We start from the raw sequence: 16,414 nt of genomic DNA on the forward strand, positions 1-16,414 counted from the left end.
AAAGCGGGTAATCCGCTGTAAATCACGTGTATGGTAAGTACATGTGAGCGAAAAACACGTGAATGGTAAGCATCAACGATAATAGCATCTCATTAGTGCAGTTAGCACTGCTAACTTACTTAGTAGACGGTTCACTTTTGTTGCTAACCGCCCCATATCTTCACTGCTAACTAATGGCACCATATTCGTAAATAAATGTTCCGTTTAAAGACCAACTATCTATCTTATACCATCGATACCTAACAGTGCATTCTGCAATATTGCGGTGATATTTCAATCATGCGGCACACGTGCGTGGGAATCGGCTCAGTGGCACTGACCCTTTCAAGCTGAAGTCTTTTCTTTTGCCTAATGTTCTTCAATAATAACGAGTGCAATAAAATACAATTATCCACATTTATCAGAATTGATATTGAATCAAAATTTAATTTATTGGATCCGATGGAAGAAGAAACATCTATTTAGAAACAAACGTCCATAAAATACGCTACGCAAACATCGAGAATTAAAAAAAACTCCTTCCGCTATCCCCACATTTCGTTTGTTAATTTTTGTAATACGATTTTTGAAATCATGAAAATATTTTTGAAAATCTTTATCAATTTCCTTAACGAACATTATACTTACTTTTTTTATTCTTAACCACTTTACCTATTTTACAGCTCTTTTGTCCACTAGGGAACTACGTGAGCGATTCCAATTGGCGGCAGTACTTACACTTTGTACAGCGCGTAAATGTATTCTATTTGTATTTTATTATATTATGTGTAGCTGTTGTTCCTTTTCCAGTTCAATTGGGTTTTTAAATTTAGAAAAAATGTATTGATTTTTTGATTTCATACGAAAGAGCACCTTTTTTTGTGCCATCATGATTTTTTTCAGATTTTTAGAACTTTATTTTGATACCTAAAATCAATTTCAAAAAGATTTTTTGAAATCACCTTTTGACAGCTTGGCTACTGTTTGACAGCTCCGTCCAGTACAAAATACGACGAGGGGTGATTCGACAAATCGCTACCATACAAACTTCAGACTGATTGTTCCCGGGCACCAAAATTCACTAAAAATTGGATTCCGGCTTAGTTTGGCATGCAGATTCAGAATATGGAATTATCTCAACACCGCTAAACAAGCCAATTGGGGGTCGTCCATAATGGGTTGCCGTTCGCTGATATCCAATTATCTGGGTCCGTTTGAGCTATGAGACCTCAGAAGAGGGTCAAGAGTCAGCCGCTCTCGGGGGAAAGAGCAACTGACGAAAGTGCCGGGGTTGGGATCGAACCCATGACCATCCGCTTATGAAGCGAACGTGTAGCCACTGCGCCACGGGCCCCGGTAATTATACTTACTTATTTACCTTAAATTGATGTATAATTTGATAAAGAATGATTAATGTTATAACCAATTGTTGGTGTGCTACGACATAAAAAAAAATATGAAAAGGTACTGTCAAAAAGTTTGGGAACCACTGGTAAACGGGGTCTGTCGTGGTGGGAAAGCGAATTGCATTATCATTTCCTTCCCTTACCCGCATTGATCTGCCATCTGACGTAGCATGCGTCATTTTCGCCTAAAAATGAAGATGCTTGTCAGTTTACCGAGCAGCTTCTTCATTGGTTTCTCGTGTGTGAATATAGCTGATCCTGCGATACTGCAGTAGCAACTTGGCTGAGTGTACCAGTTATCGCCATAGTGGTTCCCTATTTGGCCGTAGTGGTTATTTGAGATAATTCAAAGTTCTCAAGTTGTATTCTGAATTATAAATCAGAACCGTCGGTGATTGTTATAAAATCCAACCTGGTATTAGCTGACGAATTCAGTAATGGAATGTTCATAAACTGTGGAGCGAAACTGGTGTGATGGTTAGAACACTTGACTATCACGCCGAGGACCTGGGATCGAATCCCACTCCCGACAAACTCACAAAATGTGAGTTCTTCCTTCGAAAGGGAAGTAATGCGTGGGTCCCGAGATGAACTAGCCTAGGGCTAAAAATCTAGTTAATACAGATAAAAAAAAATGTTCATAAACTACGTCACGATTTGACGGGTAGATAAGGTTTAGTAAAGTGCGACGATCCATACATAAATTCCAGAGGTCTCATAAAACAGTGTTACATGGCTGTCCGTATGTGGTTTCAAGTCTATTGAATTTTATTGTTATTAAAGCCATGACATCAGAAAAGTCAATATAAAATTGAGGATACCATCGGTTAAAGGGCTAATAGACATGTGCTATCGATTATCCCAATCTTAGTGGTTTGCAACATTCTTGCATTATAAAGTCCCATGCCGACTGCCGTTTCGCGCCAGCCAAGTTCGAAAATGCAGCACGGTCAAACGTTCCACAGTGCCATGCGACCGATTTTGCTGCTGTACCAAGTGATAGGCGTATTTCCCGTCTACGGGATTACGAGAAAAGATCCTCAAGATTTGCGCTTCCGGTGGCTTACGTTGAGAGCCTTGTTTTCGGTTACCATTATGCTGATTGGATTAGTGATGAGTGTCGTTGAGTACGAAAGACTGACGCGGGTCGGAGGAGTCAACACGCAGAGCATAATTGGGATCTTATTCTACATGGATACGGTGTTTAGCATAATGCTGCTGGTGATGATTGCCCAGAGATGGAAACAGCTGGTTGTTAAATTTGGTGAAATCCATGAAGTCTTCGTATTTGGTAGTAGCGGCGGCGAAGGGAAGAAAGGAATTCATCTGCCGATACGTGCTACTGCATGCACTTTGCTGGTGAACTGCATCGGTACGGACTTAAGAAATTGCTGCACTTATCGCTCGTCGTATTGATAATAATTAAACAAACTTTTACAGTGTTACATGTGATTTCGAAAGCTGCCGACATGGTTAACCAGTATCGTGAGGCGAAGTTTTGCGGTTGGATTGTGGATAATTTTCCACATTATTACGCCACTCGCAACTATTCCTTCGTACTCAAGCATGTTCCTTACAACATTTTGATCGTGTTGTTTTTTGAGGTAGGTTCAAATTTAGTTTGTCTCCTATTATATTTTATTTCATCGTGGGTGACTGTGGGTGCGCTGTGGGTATCATCGGCAGGAGTGTTTTCTTCGTCATGGGGATTTTTGTAGATCAAATTGACTGAAACTTGGTCGTATAACTCCGTTTGGTTAGGGAAGATTTGACGCCAACTTTGAGTTCAACAGGTTTCAAGAAACCCCCCATGACGAGGAGAACAAAATTACCGTAAGTTCCCCTATATTCCAGACTTAAATACAAGCGTAATCGATGGATTTCTGTTACATCACTGATACGGTGTAACATCCTACAGATGTATGGAGCATAGTTCTCAAGAGAAGTTTTTTGTTCAAATATCTTTTAGGACATCCAAGAACTTCCGCAAGTAAAGGCCTTAAGGTCTACAAGCATAATCAATGGACTTTTGTAACGTTACTGATGCGATGCAACATCCTACAGGTCCATGGTTGACAACATGAAAACCTGAATGATGTTGCACCGTATCAGTAATGAAACAACAAGCCATTGATTACGCTTGTAGATCCTAAAGCCTTTATTCATGGAGGTCCTTGGGGCACCTAGAACATCTTTGTAAATTAGTTAATTACATTAAGGTCGTTAACACGGAAGTTCTTAGAGGACCTATAATATCAGATCAGTGCTCCCTGGACCTGTAGGATCTTGCACCGTATCAGTAATGTAAGAATAATCCATTGATTACGCTTGTAGATCTTAGGGCCTTCACTCGCGGAAGTTCTTGGATGACCTAGAACATCTCTGGAAATCATTCTTCTATAGAACTTCCATGGATATGTCGGATGTTGCACTGCATCAGTAATGTGACAACATACATACATTTATTTGTTCAACGTTGCATCCTGGTTCGCGCCCAATGCTCGCCAGGTCACGCTCCACCTGGTCCGCCCATCGTGCCCTCTGCGCTCCACGCCTTCTTGTGCCAACCGGATCAGTTGCAAACACCAGCTTTGCAGGGTTGTTGTCCGGCATTCTTGCAACATGCCCTGTCCACCGTATCCTTCCGGCTTTGGCCACCTTCTGGATGCTGGGTTCGCCGTAAAGTGCAGCGAGCTCGTGGTTCATCCTTCTCCGCCACACACCGTTCTCCTGCACACCGCCGAGGATCGTTCTTAGCACGCGTCGCTCGAAAACGCCGATTGCTTGCAGGTCCTCCTCGAGCATGGTCCATGTCTCATGTCCGTAGAGGACCACCGGTCTTATTAGCCCGTAGTAAGCCTGACTTCCGCTGATGATGCGCCTCCGAATTTCACGGCTCTCGTTGTTGTCAGCCGTCAGTAAGGATCCGAAGTAGACGAATACCTCCACCACCTGGAAAGTATCCCCGTCTATCGTAACATTACTACCCAGACAGATCCGGTCGTGTTCGGTTCCGCCCACCCAGCATGTACTTTGTTTTTGATGCATTCACCACCAGTCCGACCTTTGCTGCTTCACGTTTCAGGCGGCTGTACAGCTCTGCCACCGTTCCAAATGCCCTGGCGATAATGTTCATGTCGTCCGCAAAGCACACAAATTGACCGGATTTTGCGAAAATCGTTCCCCGGCTGTTAAGCCCGGCTCGTCGCATCACACCTTCCAGAGCGATGTTGAAGAGTAGGCATGAGAGTCCGTCATCTTGTCGCAGTCCCCGGCGAGATTCGAATGAACTGGATACTTCACCCGAAACCCTTACGCAGTTTTGCACACCGTCCATCGTTGCTTTAATTAGTCTAGTCAGTTTCCCAGAAAAGCCGTTTACGTCCATGATTCTCCATAGCTCTGCGCGTCGATACTGTCGTATGCCGCTTTGAAGTCGATGAACAGGTGATGCGTCCTGGTATTCACGGCATTTCTGGAGGATTTTCCGTACGGTGAAGATCTGGTCCGTTATCGACCGACCGTCGATGTAGCCGGCTTGATATTGTCGGGCCGCCACCAAACCGGACTTCGCACAATCAAGTCGCGACGCGACCCAACTCGCGACGTTTTTTTAATCATGTCAAAAGTAGTGCGCATCCTTCCCGTTGTTGTCAGCAACACAGCGCACTAGATGCGAAACAGTTGCAACACTTATGGACCAAGAAAATGGCAATTTTAGATTGAATGTCGGTCTTGATTCCAACCGGATAGACAATAACTCCTCACGAACTCATTCGTTTTAGGTGACAGACGACGGAAGATGATCTGGGATAGCACTTTGTAAGCAGCATTCAAAATAGTGATCGCCCTGAAGTTTTCACATTCCAAATGGTCGCCTTTCTTGTGACAGATTACACCTTCCTTCCACTCCTCCGGTAGCTGTTCGGTTTCCCAGATCCTGACTATCAGCCGTTGCAGACAAGTGGCCAACTTTTCTGGGCCCATCTTGATGAGTTCAGCTGCGATACCATCCTTACCAGCTGCTTTGTTGATTTTGAGCTGGTCCCTCAGCGTGGGAGTTGGTTCATTTCCGTCCTCCGCTGCACTGGTGTCGTCGTTTCTTCCATTGCCGTGGTCTCTCGTGCCTACGTTCTCCACGCCATTCAGGTGCTGATTGAAATGCTGCTTCCACCTTTCGATCACCTCACGTCCGTGCGTCAAGAGTCCACGGTCTGTATCCCTGCATATTTCGGCTCGCGGCACAAAGCCGTTGCGGGATGCGTTGAGCTTCTGATGCTTCGCACTCCACTTCTTCCAGGCGGCGCTTTTTCTCTCGAAAGAGGCGAGTCTGCTGTTTCCGCGTCTGTTTGTAACGTTCCACGTTCTGTCGTGTTCCTTGCTGCAGCTGCAGCGTTCTTCTTCTCCAAAACCGTTCTGCACTCTTCGTCGAACCATTCGTTCCGTCGATTCCGTTCCACGTACCCGATGGTGCTCTCGGCTGCGTCGTTGATGGCTGCTTTCACTGTACTCCAGCAGTCCTCGTCTGGCAACGCGGCATCAAGATTCTGCGCGTATGCGAAGGCGACATCCGGTTGTTTTAGTCGCTCTGGGTTGTACCGTGGCGGTCGTCGGTACCGTAAATTGTTGATGACGGAAAGTTTTAGGCGCAGTTTGACCATCACCAGATAGTGGTCGGAGTCGATGTTGGCGCCACGATAGGTCCTGACGTCGATTTTTTTTTTGTTTGTATTTATGTGTATTTTAACTTATGCTAATTCTACACTTACCTGACGTCGATAATGTCGGATACTGTAACAAAAATCCATTGATTACGCTTATAGATCTTAATGCCTTAACTCACAGAATTTCATTGAACACCTAGAATACCTTTGGAAATGAGTTTTCTTCAGTACAGTGCTCAATGGATCTTTAGGATGTTGCACCGTACCAGTAACGTAATAACAATCCATTGCGTCATTTGCAAACGCTCCCTTAGAGGGTTCGGAAAGTCGGTACAGGAGTTATGGAGGTTAAAGTTTACTGTGCCAAAGAGAGCATAGAGTTATATAGGAAATATCGTCTTATGGGCCAGAGTAGTGTATGGAAAAATGAAGGCATCCATGAATTAAGTTATCGAAGTTATAAAAGTTATAGCTAAAGGTGCCATTAGACTGTTTGACATTATGATAAATATTTGCCGTTGGAGCCCGACATTCATCTAAGGTTGCTATGATTCACGTTGTGTTGGTCATTTGTTGGGCTTGTTTGGCCAAATATTTTTCATGTCTAATGGGACCTTAAACTGTTCAGCCGGTTCAGAGGCGAATCATTACACACAATTACATTGAAGTGGCTATGCTGAAATGTCAAATGAAATTCGATCTTGACAACGCACACTACGATCATTTCCATTGCGCTTGTGGCCATTTGTACTGGTAACACAGCACAACAAAAATTAACTATTGGTCTGTCTCAAGAGCAAACTTATGTGTCACAATAGAAATACACTAGAACTCCAATGGCGCTGTTGTCACTTTCTCTATTTAATTAATTTAATAACTTTGATTGTAATATATGACTATTTTTAAGTATCCATCTTGTAGAGGATCTTTTGTTTTGGTAAACAAAATTTATTTGACACTTCTAGTACCGCTAGTGACGGCGTAAGGACGTGGCAAACTAGATGTTAGTCACACGAACAGTCGCGACATTGGACTTCTGTGGCTAGTTATTCTAATTGTGTCACCGACAGATTTTGGGCCGCTGAATCCGTATCCGAGCGAAGATTTGCTCCAGCACGTCACAATTTTGAGTTACACTTCAATTTATAGGGCAAAATATGCGATTTTGAGCTTTTTTGATTGCATGTCATTAGGCATAGAAATATTTTTTTGTAAGCAATCAAAAGGTAAATTGGTCAATTAACATCCAAATTAACGGCTCAAGCAAAATATTTCGTTTTCCAAATCAAATTTGAAAGATTTAAGCATTTTATGGTAGTATGTAAACTTGCATGTAACTTTTAAAGTATGACGTGTATGGGAAATATTGTACTTAACATGAATCACTTAAAACTATCAAATTTGATTTGATAAAACGAAATATTTTGCATATGTCGTTAATTTAGATGTTGATTGACCAATTTACCTTTTGATTGCCTCAAAAAAATATTTCCATGCTTAATGGCTGGCAGTCAAAAAAGCACAAACTCGCATATTTTGCCCTATAAATTGGGGTATAGCTCAAAATTGGGACGTGCTGGAGCAAATCTGAGCCCGGATTTGGATTCAGCGGCCCAAAATCTGTCGGAGACACTTAAGTTTGATCTTGAGACAAAAAAATGTTGCGCTGTGTAATTGTAGCACTTTGGTTTTTCATCAATTTTTCATATTTCTATTAACTTTACCAGTAGGTTTCATAAAGTTTATTCGTCTACGAACACGTCGGATTCCTGGGCGAATACAATAGCAAAAGAATTATGTGAATCCGTTTCTTGGCCACCCTATTTGAAGATCGATTCGACACCCTATTTCAAACGTCCTTTTCTACGAACCTCGTCAAATTGAGTCTCCTTGCTGCCACTTTTACACAAACTACCTCGTTTTTTGATGTGACCTCCTGCTGTCATCGTTGAAAAATGGAAGGGAGCGTAGATGAAATTTGAGTGAGGTAGCAAAAAAAGCGCGTACCACTCTGTCACACATATGACTGTGAAACCAGGTGTGAAGGCAACAACGGACGATTTTTGGGACTGTTCGAAGCATGGACGTTCCGAACCGTCGTATTCGATTTGAGAATACCCGCACGTAGATATAGATAGATGAATTTCCTACTACTGAAACGGGGCCGGATCACAACGTCCGAGGCCACACTGTCCGGGACGTTAAGTCGTATTTTTTTGCAAAATACCGTCCAAAAGTTTGGATGTGTCATAATATCCTATGTGCCTTCTTTCCTTGGACTTCGTGGCGTATCTGCATGTTCGGACGTTATGCCCCGAAAAAATGCGCCAAAAGGTCCTGGGACATTATGGCCTCGGACGTTATGATACTGCGCCTACTGAAACTACTGAACCGATGGGCGTGAAAATGTGTATGCCGAGGTGTTTCGGGCATGGGATGGCTCTTTGCTTGGACTGAGATTCCTCCTCCTCTGGAAAGGGGTGCTACCATACAAACGAATTTGCGGGGGATTTTCTATGGAACTGTATGCCAAAAAACGCTGTAAGCAGGCAGTACGATGTTTATCGGGATAGCTAGTAGTAAATAAAACATGCATCCGAAGATTATAAGTTCCTTCCACGGTCGCCATGTGGTGGTGTTTTTTACCCTTCTTACACCCATAAGAAGGGTATAAACACAAGTATAAACACCGCTCGAAAAACCGACTTTCGATCCGAGGCCCGCAGGGCAAGTCTCATATAACAATCGACTCAGCTCGACGGACTGAGCAAATGTCTTTGTGTGTGTGTATTGTGTGTGTGTGTATGTGTGTGTGTGCGTATGTTACAAAAAAAAGTCACGCACGTTTCTCAGCCGTCTGATATCCGATTTGGATTCTCTTAGTTGCAAATGAAAGCTACAACATCCCAGTAGAACCCTATTGAATTTTATTACGATCGGACATTTGGTTACTGAGATATCTTTCGAAGAGTACTTAGGAGTTATATAACTAAACTTTTTGAGATTTTTAACAAAGTGTATCATACTAAATATCTCATTTATCTACTACTAGCTGTCCCGGCAAACGTCGTTCTGCCTGCCTACTGTGTTTTTTTTGACGTGCAGAGAGCGAGTAATGGCGCTTAAGCCTAGGCTTTGAAGCCAGGACACATGGAGAAATGCCTGTGCCCCATCCCAGGAAAAGAGACGCCAACGGAGTGTGCATTAACCTTCTTAGCAGCACCACTCCCAACAATTTTATGTTCAAACACCATTCCCCTAAAACGAAACGGTTGGTACGGTTGTCCCCGTTTCTTCCTTCATTCAATTCAAAAAAGTTTGCCAATCATGTTATTCATAAGTGGATAACCTGATTGCCTTAAGTTTTTGAATTATCTTCGAACCCATTAGTCTGCACAGTGGGCCTGGCCGTTTTAATATTTGTGTCACATCATCTCTGATATGCTGCAAATATTAATGCTGACAAGAAAATATCGGAAGAAATTTTGATATTTCCAGGATGCTTTTCAATACTGGCTGTGCAAGCACTAGATTAGATTAAATTAGAAAGTGTATCATACTAAATATCTCAGCCGTGTGTCAATCGATTTGGGTTCTCTTCGCACCAAATGAAAGCTACAACATCCTAGTAGATTGCTCAGAAATTTTATTAGGATTGGACATTTGGTTACAGAGATATCTTTCGAAGAGTACTTAGGATTTATTCAACTAAACTTTTTGAGATTTTTGACCAAGTGTATCATAATAAATATCTCAACCGTCTTTCAACCGATTTCGGTTCTACTTGCACCAAATGAAAGCTGTAACATACTAGTAGAACCCTATACAATTTTAATAGGATTGGACATTTGGTTACCGATATATCTTTCAAAGAGTACTTGGGAGTAATACATGTTAACCTTTTGAGAGATTTTTAACCAAGTGCATCATAATAAATATCTCAGCCGTCTTTCAACCGATTTGGGTTCTCTTAGCACCAAATGAAAGCTACAGTATCCTTGTAAAAGGCCCTAAAATTTTATTTCGATTGGATATTTGGTTACTGAGATATCTTTCGAAGAGTATTTCAATAAATTCCTTTTTTTATTAGGCCGTTACAAATATTTATTTCCCTTTTTGTCCCACCACTCTTTGGCTGGTCGAGGGGGGGGGGGATAAAAATAATAAAGCATTTATTCTGAAAAATAATAAAAACTCATCGGATTTGTTAAAGATATTTTGGCAAGACCCGATATTTTGATAAATATTTTTTTATCTGCCCCCTCAAAATACAAAATCCAGCCAAAAATTTTGGAAGGGGGGGGAGACAAAAAGTCAAAAATAAATTTGTATCAGCCTTATTATATTCGTTTGTTATCTTGCAAGAGCTTTTGACCAGTCTATGGGAAATTATTGTTCAATCAATAATGCTGACCTCATATAAGGTGTATACTAGCAGGTTATTGTTTTCAATAAAATTATAAATAACAAATTACAAATAAACAGGAATTATATGAAAACTAACAATACGTTAAATGAAAGCTTTGAATTTATATGTTGTGGGAAAAATGCAAGTACCGGACAACTAAAATAACTAGTTAATGCCAAAACTGATTTACATAGTAGATATATCATTTTTAAACCATAACCATGAATACCAAGTACTTCGGAGCTAATTTGTTCGACTGATTAAGAGATGTTACACAAAGTGTAACTATTGTCAAGCCTATTCAAGATCTGTTGGCAGTTAACAAAAGATACAATATTCCAGAATATGTAAGTTATTTTTTAAAAATTTCATACAAGATTCTAGAAGGTGTCTGGTATTTCTGGTAGTTTAGTCTATGGTCCATGATGCTATTTTGAAAACCAATCCACTAGATGCCAAATTCACAATATTGTCGCGCTTATCTTTTATTAGAGTCCTGCGGCGGTCGTACGCTCGCAAGGCATACCGCCGCATGACAGTCGCAAGGCAAAACAAAAGAAAAAGTGTTCCCGCCAAAAACAAAAGCACGTGGGTTTCGCGAAGTGACAGATGTTTTTGAATGTATTTGTGACGAACGGCAAGAGTGGCTCAGTGGAATGAGTGTTCTTGCTGTCAAACCCCATATAATGGAATTATATACTTTTAAATCTGGTGACGCTGTTATTATTAGTGACTGTCGCGCTAATATCAGAATCCAGAGGCAGATAACCGCCATATTCTGATTTTTCTTGAGAGGCATAATATTTTCTAGAACTTTTAGCCAAACACATATAGTTTAACAAGTGTAAGAACGGTTCTGTTCACCATAGGTGGATTAAATCGGGTTTTTCACGATACAGACGCATTTAAAAAAAGTCAAAAATTAAGCTGTTCAAAATTACACTTTTTTTTTGTAATTTCATTGCGAAAAGTCTCACTTTTCGATCGGTGAAAGTGCAGTGAAAAGGCCAACTTTTCCACATTTGAACAACAGTGCCAAAAAGTACTACTTTTCGGCACTTTTAAGTGTGTTGAAAAGTAGTACTTTTTGGCACTGTTGTATGAATGGTCAATTTGATGATTCTTTGACATCATTTTCCACTGTAAATAATATGAGTCTACCTGAATTGTATTCCTTTTATGCTCAGGCACGTCCTGCAGTTCATTTATGGTGTTTTTTCTTGTAAAACTTGAAAGCAAAGCGCCAGACCGAACTGGTCGGAAGCTTGAAAATTTGTGACAGTCATCACGGTCTGTCCTGGTCTGTCGGCCTACTGAAACGCCTACTTGATCAGCTTACAAGCTAATGCACGTGGAAGGCCGCTTGCCTGTTTTATCATGATGTGTTTGGTTAAGCGCTGTTTGCAGTTCAGAAAGAATTTCTTTGCCTATCTTGATGCATGGGAAATTCCTTCCCTAAATCCCCCAAGAAACCGTTTTTCTTCGATCGCAGTACGCAGTTGCGAAGAAATGACAATTCAAATGGCAACCACAGTAGACAATTTCTGCCAGGAATCGGTTTCTTGAGCAATTTCTTTTGAACTCGAAACTAGGCTTTGGCAAGTAAAGGTGGTAATCGATAGGTGTTTTTCGTAATTACAAAAATCTTTGTATGCAACTCGTTGCAAAACTCGATTTTTTCAGCACTCGTTGTATTTATCCAACTCGGCAAGCCTCGTTGGATAAATGTACAACTCATGCTGAAAAAATCATCATTTTGCAACTTGTTGCATAAATAACTATTTCAAACTCGAGTGTTGATGTTTTCGGATAACCCACCGAAATTATATGCTAGACATACGTAAAGCCTGAATTTCATTGGCTCAAATGTGTTGAAAAAATGGACAAATCGAAACTGAAAATTACGAAAAAATAATAAATCTACGTAGTTCTGGTGGGATTTGAACTTACGTCTCTTCAATCCGATGAACAGGGTGCATAAAACAACTTCTTCACAGAACAGCTAACGATTCTGCGGAGCCACGCTCTTCTTCGCTGCTCTACATCCCCTTCGGTTAAAATCCCACCAGAACTACGTGGATTTTTTTTCTCATTTTTCCATTTCAATTTGCCCATTTTCAACACATTTTTGCCTATGAACTTCGGGCTTCACGTATGTCTACATACCATTTCGGTTAGTTATCAGAAAAACATCAACATTCGAGTTGATCTGTGGCGAAGTTGGTTTACGCACCCTCTTTAGCGAATTGGGGAGACGTGGGTTCAAATCCCACCAGAACTACGTGGATTTTTTTTCGAAATTTGTCATATCAAGTTGTTCACTTTGTGCCTATGAACTTGAGGTTTTGCGTGTGTCTATTTTTTTAAGCCAACTTTACAATTATTTATGAAAAGTAAACCGTCGTGCAAGGGCAAGCTTTTATGTCGAGATTTCGTGATTATGAAGGGAGGGGGTTTCTGAAATCAGAACCATACAAACGTAGTTGGACTTTTATAGAGAAAATTCTAATGGGGTTGGAGGGGGCTTTGGTTGTCAAAAAATTGTAAACATTGCCTTACGTAGTAAATGGACAGCCGCTCACGGTATAACGATACCATAATCCGAGGTCAAATTTAACACGTTAAAATAACTTCTGCGGATAACATTGGTAGCAGTTCTCAAAGAAGTTTCTGAAGAATCAGTACTGGGTGGATCTCCATAAAGCTATGTCACAGTAATTTGTTCACCAAACAATTTGGAAACTAAAAAAAATGGATACCGTCAAATGGGGTAACTTGCAACATTTTTCGACTTTGAAGTAATATCATTGAAAATCTAAACATTTGAAACATCCTGTGAAGCATCGTGTACGCTAATTACGCCGAGTAGAATACTATGCAGCACTTGGTTTACCAAAATACGTTGCCACCTAATCAGCAGGTGCGAAATACATGATTGTTGCAATTTTCCCCATCTGTGTGGTAACTTGCAACATAGGACATGAAGCTAAGTTAGCTATTATTAAACAGCACTAACATTCTAGTATTTAGTTGTATTTTTAATTTTTTATGTTATGCATGAAACATACCATGAAAAGATGTACGCTAACCAATTGACGTATAATTTTTCGTGAAAGGATTGATAGTTATTGCAAGCGAGAGTATATCTTTTAGCAACAGGTCTCACGTCCCCCAAACACAAAATATATATGATTCTCGTGACTTAGCACTGATTACAAAATGTTAACAATGATTATTGTCATTTCTTGAAAAGGTAGAGTGAGTCATCTTCAAGTAGCCTTCAGTTTGAAGTGGTGTTTGGCAATTTCAGCTAAATTAACATGATTAAAACACACCTATTCTACTTTGTAAATGTCAAACTCGCTAATTTGGGTATTAAACTGAAATAATTTACTCCATCTAGGTTCAGAATTGATGTTGGTGATTGCTTTACAGCGTTCATAAACAAAAATTGAACTTTTAACATGATGAAACATGAATGAAACTTCAAAATGTGGTATTTCCTCACAATGTTTGAAGGTCACGTGCAAAAAAAATGTAAAAAAATGAATTGGCATTTGAAAATGAATGCGGTACGTAATCAAGAAATGATCCATTTCGGTTATTTCTGCCAAATATATCGTGAAATGAAAATAAATAATAGAAGGTTTCGTCAAATTCAACTGTTGCAAGTTACCGCATAGTGGTTGTCGAATATAATAATGATTTTTTGTATTACTTAGTCGATGAATTTATCAAACTTTTATCGTTTAGATAAGCTTACTATTAGGTACCCTAACTGCAAGCAAGGTCCAGACTTATCGCACTTACCATAAGGGAGAGGTCAAGCACGATTTTCATACTTGTTTTTATGGCATAAAATGAGCAATCCGTTTTAACAGTGTAGCTAAACCATAAACAAAGAAACAAAGCTAATTTTTTATACTAAATCGATCTTTGATACACATAATCTCTATAACCGAAATAGTAGGGCATACTAGTTTTCATTATTATTAGAAAATGCTTCACATTTAGTGTATGTCATCGTGTTGCAAGTTACACCGCTGTTGCAAGTAACCCCTTTTGACGGTATGCCTATTTTGTGGAATTTTCGTTTATAACTCTTTCAATTTTATACCAATTGCGTACTGCCGAACCCTACCGAAGCAAAGATCGTTAAATTTACTATTTTTTGAAAATTATTTTTCAGTACTTGGACGTGGCTCTGAAACTGGCGTGGGCTTGCCACGATTTGATGATCATTTTGACCAGCATTGGAATATCGTTCTACTTCCATGAGATCTACGAAAAGGTACAGATATTCGGCAACGGAATCATGATAGCGAACGAGAAATTCTGGATAGAGATCCGTTTCCAGTATGTGCTGCTTTGTGAGTTTGTAAAGGAAGCGAACTCCCATTTGGCATTGATAATTGTACACTCCTGTTGCAAAAATCTGTACCTCATGTGCTACGAGTTGATTAAAATAGTCAGGTAATTGAAGAATACTCACATGTTGGACAAGAGAATCGATTTTGAAACAGACATTTGCATTCACAGGAAAGAACAGAGCACCGCTTCGCGCATCCATCACTGGTGTTCCCTGATTTACCTCATCATCAAGACAACTATGGTGTTCCACAACGCGGCGATGGTCTACGAAACGGCCAAAGCTCCGCTGGTGGTCTGCAGAAGTATTCCCAACAAAGGATGGTGTTCGGAACTTGAGCGTTACATTGCTCAGCTGAGGTCCGACAAGGTCGCTTACAGTGGAATAGGATTTTTTCGGCTCACCAAAAGAACCATGCTGGCGGTAAGATTGTAAGCATATTAAGAAATGAACTTTTGACATTTGAAATTATTTTCTACAGATGGTCGGCTTAGTGGTAAGCTATCAGTTGGTAATGTTGAAAGTAGCAAAAGATACCAAGGGCATTGGTGCCGTGGTTCCATGTTCGCGGCTGGCGTTTTCGAGGGATTAAGTCTAGTAGACCTTGATGAGTACAAATTTAAAATTTAAACTGACAATTTTAGCAACTACATATAGATAGAATACTTGGAAAGAGAATAAATTAAAGAGTTATCTTATTTTAGAAGTATAATATAGTTTTATTTCAATGAGGTATATAATCCATTTTTTCCGAATGAGTGTAATTAGTTTTGTATCTTTTAATTCAAATGATAACGGCCAGCGATGCGTAAACATTGCAGCCTCCCGTGGTATGGTAGTCCGAAGCACATTCTTCCCCCGCAAAGATATCCACAAAGCCACCTGGAGATCACCCGATTATCAAACAGAAAACCAAATCGACCACGTTCTAATCGACGGTAAATTCTTCTCGGATATAACCAATGTCCGCACATACCGCAGTGCGAATATAGATTCGGATCACTACTTAGTCGCTGTATGCATGCGCTCAAAACTTTCGACAGTTATCACCCACGCGTCGAAGTCGAACGCCGCGGCTCAACAGCGTAACGAAGAAGTGGCTCAATACTACGCGCACAGCCTCCTGTCACCGCAATACTGCCCCACAGGAAAATAACGAGCCAACATCTCTGGTTCCCACTTCCAGCCGCCTCGTTGAACACAATAGACGAGTGCACCGATGAGCTGAATTCATCGCGGTCCGAGAATTTTGACACTAGTGCGGGGCCATTCCCAATCAGAATTGTTCAATTCTGATTGGAAATCGTTCACTTCTGATTGGAAGCGGCCCCGCTCTAGTGTCAGAATTCTCGGACCGCGATGAATTCAGTTCATCGGTGCACTCGTCTATAGCGGCGGCTCGGTAGCTTGGTTCCCCACAGCCTCCTGTCACGCGGCCATGTTTTTGAGGTCAGCATCAAAATCCAGGAACGATTATTGTCTGTGGCTGAATCATATCAATAACACTAGTTTACAGCATTTTTGAACTCGGTAAGCTGATGATCGTTTTTGGTGTAGAATCATGTCCTGAGTTCGAAAACGCGAAAGA

General features: G+C 40.7%; 1 protein-coding gene across 1 annotated transcript; it reads left to right on the forward strand.

The window, feature by feature from the left end:
* Positions 1-1,857: 1,857 nt before the first annotated feature.
* On the forward strand, positions 1,858-15,494 carry LOC109400821 (gustatory receptor for sugar taste 64a-like). The gene is made up of 5 exons (XM_062842339.1): positions 1,858-2,757; positions 2,826-2,989; positions 14,647-14,930; positions 14,997-15,249; positions 15,308-15,494. Exons 1-5 carry the CDS (start codon positions 2,289-2,291, stop codon positions 15,416-15,418), a joined length of 1,281 nt encoding a protein of 426 aa, XP_062698323.1. The 5' UTR covers positions 1,858-2,288; the 3' UTR covers positions 15,419-15,494.
* The last annotated feature ends 920 nt before the right edge of the window (positions 15,495-16,414 follow it).

Source organism: Aedes albopictus, chromosome 3 (genome assembly GCF_035046485.1).
Source record: "Aedes albopictus strain Foshan chromosome 3, AalbF5, whole genome shotgun sequence".
Classification (NCBI taxonomy): Eukaryota; Metazoa; Arthropoda; class Insecta; order Diptera; family Culicidae; genus Aedes; species Aedes albopictus.

Bases quoted from the DNA above. Each gene is read 5' to 3' on its own strand.
- LOC109400821 (XM_062842339.1), top strand. From the start codon at position 2,289: ATGCCGACTGCCGTTTCGCGCCAGCCAAGTTCGAAAATGCAGCACGGT. The intron at 2,990-14,646 runs GTAGGTTCAAAT...ATTATTTTTCAG, and splicing joins TGATCGTGTTGTTTTTTGAG to TACTTGGACGTGGCTCTGAA. The intron at 15,250-15,307 runs GTAAGATTGTAA...TATTTTCTACAG, and splicing joins CCAAAAGAACCATGCTGGCG to ATGGTCGGCTTAGTGGTAAG.